The sequence below is a fragment of the Mus pahari genome, chromosome 23 (assembly GCF_900095145.1).
Source record: "Mus pahari chromosome 23, PAHARI_EIJ_v1.1, whole genome shotgun sequence".
Taxonomy (NCBI): Eukaryota; Metazoa; Chordata; class Mammalia; order Rodentia; family Muridae; genus Mus; species Mus pahari.
In genome coordinates this window covers 27,433,354-27,441,353 of record NC_034612.1, presented here as the reverse complement: position 1 = coordinate 27,441,353, position 8,000 = coordinate 27,433,354, and the positions used below count along the sequence as shown (strand labels likewise).

At 51.8% G+C, this 8,000-nt stretch overlaps 1 protein-coding gene across 1 annotated transcript in view; it reads left to right on the top strand.

The window, feature by feature from the left end:
- Slc12a9 (solute carrier family 12 member 9) overlaps nt 1-7,988 on the top strand; it is a 17,111-nt gene extending 9,123 nt beyond the window's left edge. The window contains exons 10-14 of the mRNA XM_021186614.1: nt 107-231; nt 382-574; nt 716-890; nt 1,380-1,526; nt 6,705-7,988. Coding sequence (XP_021042273.1) covers nt 107-231; nt 382-574; nt 716-890; nt 1,380-1,526; nt 6,705-7,591 — 1,527 coding nt within the window. The 3' untranslated portion in view covers nt 7,592-7,988. The remainder of the gene's footprint in view (nt 1-106; nt 232-381; nt 575-715; nt 891-1,379; nt 1,527-6,704) is intronic.
- The last annotated feature ends 12 nt before the right edge of the window (nt 7,989-8,000 follow it).

Genomic DNA, 8,000 nt, shown 5'->3' with positions numbered 1-8,000 from the left:
ATCCGCCTGCCTCTGCCTCCCGAGTGCTGGGATTAAAGGCGTGCCCACCCCGCCCATCTGGGAATGGGCACTTTCAATCAGTGCTTACGTCCTAGTTCTTTCCCAGTTGGTGCTACTGGCCGGGAAGCTCAACACATTGGCTGCTGTGGTCACCGTCTTCTACTTGGTGGCCTATGCTGCGGTGGACCTGTCTTGCCTGAGTCTGGAGTGGGCTTCGGCCCCTAACTTCCGGTGAGGAATAGGGATGCATCGGAGAACAAGGAGGAGTGGGAAGGCTGGAGCCTCAGGGAGGATGGACTGGGGACGAGAGTGAGTGGCAGGCAGTGTTGCGGGTGGGGCACAGCCCTGAGTGCTTTTCCTCTTTCTGTCTGCCCATCCTAGCCCTACCTTCAGCCTGTTCTCCTGGCACACCTGCCTGCTTGGGGTAGCCTCCTGCCTGCTGATGATGTTCCTCATTAGTCCTGGGGCTGCCGGTGGGTCCCTTCTTCTCATGGGCCTGCTTTCCGCTCTTCTCACCGCACGAGGAGGACCCAGCAGTTGGGGCTATGTCAGCCAAGCCTTGCTTTTCCACCAGGTTGGGGACCCTTGAGGAAGGGTGGGAGGTGGTCTCGGGGAAACTCCCTGCTCCCACCCCAGGGGGTTGGTGCTTGGGTCTGAGAACTGAATGGTAACTCCTTGTTGGTAAGCCTCCTCCCGCCCACCTCCTGCTTCTCAGGTGCGGAAGTACTTGCTCCGCCTGGATGTCCGCAAGGAGCATGTGAAGTTCTGGCGGCCCCAGCTGCTGCTCCTGGTGGGAAACCCACGGGGTGCCCTGCCTCTGCTGCGCCTGGCCAATCAGCTAAAGAAGGGGGGACTCTACGTGCTGGGCCATGTCACTCTGGGAGACCTTGGTGAGTGACTATCTTGCTTCCTCTTGACTTCCCTCTCTTCCGTCTCAGATGTCAAGACTCATGCAGGCTTTGAACTCTAGAAAGGAGTAAATGATTTAAATAGCCCAGTATGTTGCTGAGCTACGCCCCCAGCCCCTCCCTGGGGGATTCTAGGCAGGGGCTCTACTGATGAAATACAGCCCTAACTCTAGTAAAGAATAAATGACCTTGGCCAATAGTTGTTGCCCCTACCTCTCTCTCTCTGTCTCTCTGTCTCTGTCTCTGTCTCTCTTCTGTTTTTGGACTTCTGACGATTGAACCTAGTACCTTGCACATGCTGGGCCAACCCTTAACTATATCACCCGCCCTTGTTCTTGTGGGGTAGGTTCTCCCTGTGGAGTCCAGACTGGCCTTGAGTTTGTCACCTTCCTGCCTCAGTCCCCTGGGCACTGGAGTGAGGTGTGTGTCACTCTGACTGGCATCACCTTTTCTCTTTGCTTTCTATTGCAGACTCCTTACCATCAGACCCTGTGCAGCCGCAGTATGGCGCATGGCTGAGCCTGGTGGACCTTGCCCAAGTGAAGGCCTTTGTGGATCTCACCCTGTCACCCTCCGTGCGTCAGGGGGCTCAGCATCTACTCCGGATCTCTGGTCTTGGTGAGCTGCTTTTCTCTTGCTCTCTTTAGGCTCCCTGAGTGTCCCCTTTCAATCTCTGCATCCCTCCCCTAGGGGATCCACTAGATTGTAGATTGCAAAAGGAACTCACTATATAGCGTAGATAAGCCAGTAGCCAAAGATAATAGCAGTAGACTGTCCGACAGTGGCCACGTTGTCTGATTGGAGATATGGCATAGGCAGGGCATGACATTGGTAGTTGGATTAAAATAATCGCATTTAGCCGGATGTTGGTGGCGCACGCCTTTAATCCTAGCACTCGGAAGGCAGAGATAGTTGGATCTCTTAAGTTCCAGGCCAGCCTGGTCTACAGAGTGAGTTCCATGATAACCAGGGCTACACAGAGAAACCCTGTCTCAAGCAAAACAAAACAAACAAAAATTACATTTAATTGTGTGAGTTTGTGTGTGTGTGTGTATATATATATGTGTGTGTATGGTGTCTGTTTGTGTGTGTGGTGTGCATGTTTGTGTGTGTGAATATGTGTGTGTGTTGTGTGTATATGTGTGTGTTGTGTCTGTGTGTGTGTGTCTGTGTGTGTGTGTGTGTGTGGTGTGCATGTGTGTATGTGTGTGTTTGTGTGTGTGGTGTCTGTGTATGGTGTGCATGTGTGTGTGTATGTATTTGCGTGTGTGTGTGTGTGGTGTGTGTGTATGTGTGTCTGTACAAGCACGCCACAGTACATGAGCAGAGGTCAGAAGACAGCTCTCAGTTTTCTCCATCTACCATTGTGACTATTGGAGACTGAACTCAGACCATCAGGGTTAGTCGCGAACACCCCTAACCCTGATCCATCTTGCCGTCCCCGTTTTGTTTTGTTTAGCCAGGGTCCAGAGGCGCTCAGGCTGACTTGGAACTCACTCTGTTGTTGAGGATGATTTTGAATTGCATATCCTCTTGTTTGGGATTACAGGCATGCAGTGCTGAGAATGGAACCGAGGGCTTTTCGCACGCCAGCCAAGAACTCTATGAGCGGAGTCCTGTCCTCTGCTCTCTCTTTCTGAAGCAAAACTTAGAGAATCTTTGGGCTCTGGAGACTATCTTTCCAAGGAGAGTTGGAAAATTGTTTGAGGCTTAGACTGTCCACTAAAACAGAATTTCTCCCATCCAAATGCTAACTAAGTTTAACCCTCCTTAGTGTCTGAGGTCTAGTAAGTTTCGGGTGGTGTCGCTACAGATAAACCAAGATGGGTGCTAACCAACTGAATTCAAAGAAAGCAAGACCACTGAATACTGATGTGGTCAACAAAAATCAACTGAGTAGACCTGGAAAGGCTCTATAGTAGAGAAGCCAGGGTAATGGCTTACACCGACATTCCTAGCACTTGGGAGTCTGAGGCAAGAATTCTAGGTCAGGCTGGGCTTGCCAGACCCCACTACCAACAAACCGTCAGGGTAGCAGGAAGGAGAGGTTATGGCGTCCCTGTGTCACAAAGGATGCTGAGGGTGTACGAGAGCGGTGCTTTTGGATAAATGGAGTATTGCCAGATCTGTGACTCTTCCTGCCCAGCACACACACGCACACACACATGCATGCATGTGGCGCATGCACGCGCGTGCACACACACACACACAAACACACACCTGGTTTAAACCTAGACTTTGCTCGAGTTAGGCAAGTGGTCTGCCACTAAACCATGTGCCCAATTTCTCACTGGGGGATTCTAGGCAGGGGCGCTAGCACTGAGCCACGCCCCCAGCTCTTCCTGGGGGGATTCTAGTAATACTTTAATTCTAATAATAGCTTACAGCCAAGCTTAATTTTAGTTTTAGCCCTTTTATTATTTTATTTATTTATTTACTTACTTATTTATTTTTTATAAAAGTATAGCCAAGTTGCTCAGGAAGACCTTGAATTTGAAAGTTTTATGGTCTTTTGTTGTTTGTTTGCTCGTTTTTTGCATGGGGGGCAAGGGTGTGAGACAGGGTTTCTCTGTGTTTCCCTAGCTGTCCTGAAACTCACTTTCTAGACTCGCAGGGATCTGCTTGCCTCTGCCTCCTGATTGCTGAGAATAATGGCGTGAGCTACTATTTCCAGAGACCTTGAATTTTAGATCCTCGTGCTTCAGCCTCCCACACAGCTAGGATCACAGGTCTACACTAGCAGGCAGTGCAGCTCTGTGACTCATATAGCCAGGCCTGCAGCCTTGTACCCCAGGGACCTCTGATCCCATGCTTAAGACACCTCCTGGTTTCTAAGACTTAGTGTCTGTCATCTGAGCAGACACCTCCTTCTCCACCTGCAGTCAGTCGGGCCAAAGGTCTACAGCATTGAACTTCGAACTGCTTGGTGCAAAGTGGTGGACAATTAGTTTGACTTGCAGTCAGCTCCTGCTAAGAGGTTTGTGATATAACGACCATTTACCTCTAGGGCACCTGAAGGCCTTAGCTTTTCTTCTACAAAGGGACCCCTATCCTAGCGAGACGTACTCTGAGGGCGAGGGAGATGGCTGCGTTGGAAAGGAAAAAGTGTGCCTGTGGGGGCGTGGCATACCAGGTACAGCTGTTGTAGGAGTTGTGTTCAGGTCCCCAGCACCATGTCAAAGCCAGGCACCTCTGGGCACATCTAATTCCAGCATTGGCAAGATGGAGACAGGAAGGCTCTTGGGGCCAGCCAGGCAATGAACTCCAGATTCTGTAAGACCCTGACTCAAAAGATAAGGCAGAGGGCTGGCAAGATAACCTGAGTTCAATTTTTGGTACCCACACAAAGATAGGACAGAACTGACCCCATAAAATTGTCCTAACCTACACATGAATACCTTGGCATCCATGCCCCCCTTTCATGCACAACACAAGATGATGATGATGATGATGATGATGATGATGATGAAGGTAGAGGCCAGGTATCAAGGCACACACCGTTAACCCCAACACTTGGGGGATACAGGCCAGCCAGGGATACACAGTGAGACCTTGTTTCAAAAAAGAAGGGGAAAAAAATTAAAAGGTTTTTTTAGATGGGGTGTCACTAAATTGTCCAGGCTGACTTTGAAATATTGATGACCCTGCCTCGGCTGGTTGAGTGCTGGGATTACAGGCGTGAGCTGCCATATCCTGAAAATGAAGTTTCGGAGGCAGTAGCCTGGTGGGTTCTGGTCCAGCCTGGGCAACATCATGAAAATCCGGTCTCAAAAAAAAAAAAAAAAAAAAAAAAAAAAAAAGTAAAAGAAAGAAAGTAACTCTCCAGCTATTATGGTCAGGAATGTGAGAGGCCCTTGCTTTATCCACTGCACCACCGGGACTTCTTGGACAAACTTGAGTCATTGTGCTTGCTCCAAGCACCAGGTAGGAAGGTTGGAGAACGAACAGCCTCTCATGTGGGCAGACATATTCAGCTCCGGTGCCCAGGCCCTCTCAGGCCTGAGGCCGGTGACTTCATTGCGTGGGGCCTGAGGCTGGTTCCTTATCTCTAAAAGGGGCAGAGTGAATAGTAGCTTATCTCATAGTGTTACCACAGGGTTCAAATGAGGTAAATGAGTTCTTTCTCTAGGATGCGGCCTCTGATAAATGACAGATACTTTCTGCCTCCTCTGGGTACCAGCCCGCAGATGGCTGGCTGCCTCTTGAGCTTTGAAGTAGAACGAAGCTGCAAAGACTAGCCGATAGATAGTCCTGGCCTCCCTTTAGGGGCCCGCGATGTCTTCCCTGAAGATCTACATCGTGGACTTGAATGATCAGGCTTTCTGATTTTTATGTCACTCAAGCCTGGTGAGGCAGGGCTGTAATCCCAGCTACTCAGGCGGCCGAAGCAGGGAAGGCTGCAAGTTCGGAGCCAGCCTGGGCTACAGGAGAAGCCTCATTTCCTCAGTAGAGGCCAACTTGAATCTCTCTGGGTCTTTGCTTGTTTTCTGGTTGAGACAGGGTCTAGCTCTGTAGCCTAGGCTGTCATCAAACTTAGAGCAACCCTCCTGCCTCAGCTTCTTGGTTGCTGGGATGGTGGGCTGGAGCCATCACGCCTGGTTGAAATGGCTTCTCCTAACAGGAAGAAGATGGGTTGCCTAAGGTCTGTGGCTGAAACCAGCCAACCCTAGCACTGAAAGAACCCAGATCTGGGGCTGGAGCTCATTAGTAGGTGTCTTTGTCAGGGCTTCTATTCCTGCACAAACAGCATGACCAAGAAGCAAGTTGGGGAGGAAAGGGTTTATTCAGCTTACACTTCCACACTGCTGTTCATCACCAGAGGAAGTCAGGACTGCAACTCAGGTCAGGAAGCAGGAGCCGATGCAGAGGCCATGGAGGGATGTTTCTTACTGGCTTGCTTCCCCTGGCTTGCTCAGCTTGCTTTCTTAGAGAACCCAAGAGGTTCTATACCAGCCCAGGGATGGCACCACACACCATGGGTGATCACTAATTGAGAAAATGTCTTACAGCTGGATCTCATGGAGGCATTTCCTCAGTTGAGACTCCTTTCTCTGTGATGATAATTCCAGCTTGTGTCAAGTTGACACACAAAACCAGCCAGTACAAGAGAACACTTACCTAGCCCTAAGGTTCCTCTTGGCACTCCGCGAGTCCCAGCACGTAGGAGGAGGATGTAGGAAGATCAGAAGTTCAGGGTTATCTTCTGCCACTCAGAGTTCAAAGAAAGCCCAGGCTGCCTGGGACCTTGTCTGGAAAACCAAAAAACCTTGAGTGAGTGAGTGCCTTAAATCCCAGAGCTCAGGAGAGAGAGGCAAGTGGATTTTCCATGAGTTTGCGCTTAGCCGGTTCAACACAGTGAGTTTGCCTACATCGTGAAACCCTGCTTTAGAACTATAAGGCAAGCAAGCAAGAAAGCCAACAGACACAGCCGCCCTCAAACCCTAAAGGAAATCTACAATGAGGCTTGGCATATAGCTGTTCTTGATCGGTCGCGTAGCACTAGCTTTTCTCTCCAGTATCACTCCCCGCAAAGGGGAAAAACATCCTAAAGGGAACTTTACCTATTTAAAGTGGAAGAGATGAGTCCTAGAGATAGCCAAATAAGTGCATGTGAAAGTGTTTAGCAAAGCCAAACCATTGTGCAAATCTCTGTGTGACGTTTGCTGTAAGGGCCTCAGCCAAGGAGGATACTACGCCTCATGGCTGACCTAAGTGTGAGTGGGCGCGTTTTATGTGGTGTAAACTCAGTCCTCAGCCTGATTTCTGTTCCTTCCTGCCTCCCTTCTCTGCCCCTAGGCGGCATGAAGCCCAACACGTTGGTGCTCGGTTTTTATGATGACGCCCCACCCCAGGACCATTTTCTAACAGACCCAGCCTTCTCTGAACCTGCAGAGGGCACCAGAGAGGGCGGGTCGCCAGCCCTGAGCACGCTCTTCCCTCCACCTCGGGCTCCTGGGAGCCCCAGGGCTCTCAGTCCCCAAGACTACGTGGCCACGGTGGCAGACGCACTCAAGATGAACAAGAATGTGGTTCTCGCCCGAGCTTGTGGGGCTTTGCCCCCGGAGCGGCTAAGCCGGGGGTCCGGTAGCAGCGCTCAGCTCCATCATGTGGACGTGTGGCCCTTAAACCTGCTGAGGCCCCGGGGTGGACCTGGTTACGTGGACGTCTGTGGCCTTTTTCTGTTGCAGATGGCTACCATCTTAAGCATGGTGCCTGCCTGGCACAGTGCCCGGCTCCGGATCTTCCTGTGCTTGGGGCCCAGGGAGGCGCCTGGGGCAGCAGAGGGAAGGCTCCGGGCCCTGTTGAGTCAACTCAGGATCCGGGCAGAGGTGCAAGAGGTGGTGTGGGGTGAAGGGGCCGAGACTGGCGAGCCTGAGGAGGAGGAAGGGGACTTTGTGAATGGTGGTCGAGGAGACGAAGAGGCTGAGGCTCTAGCTTGCAGTGCCAACGCCCTGGTGCGCGCCCAGCAGGGGCGAGGCACGGTAGGAGGCCCTGGGGGACCCGAAGGAAGGGATGGGGAGGAGGGACCCACCACAGCCCTTACCTTCCTGTACCTGCCTCGACCGCCTGCTGATCCTGCTCGCTACCCCAGATACCTGGCACTGCTGGAGACCCTGAGCCGTGATCTGGGTCCCACCCTTCTGATTCACGGGGTCACTCCGGTAACCTGCACTGATCTTTGATGCCTGTTCCTACCTGGTTGGATGGAGAGGGCCCGGGCCCATTCTGAACAATGGACGCCCCTCTCCCCGCCCCCAGTGGGCCCTGCGCTTTGGATACGTTAAAGGGGACCGTGGTCTCCTTTGGGCGCGGGAACGGACGGACGGACATAGTACACTAATTCTAGGTGGCTGCCCCATTGTAGGGGAGGACACTGCGGCCCTGTGTCTGGTCTTCCTCTGCCTCCTTCACTGGTGCCTTGACCAGAGGGGCTGGTCTCTTCTGTGACTCTAGGCTACCTCAGTGTCCCCATCCTGGCCACAGACGCACCGCTTCCCTCTCCCCGACTTTTTTTGGGTGGTGATGTTTGTGTTTTGTTTTATTTTTCTAACTACTGACCATAAATAAAAGACCGAAACATACGGGCTGCTG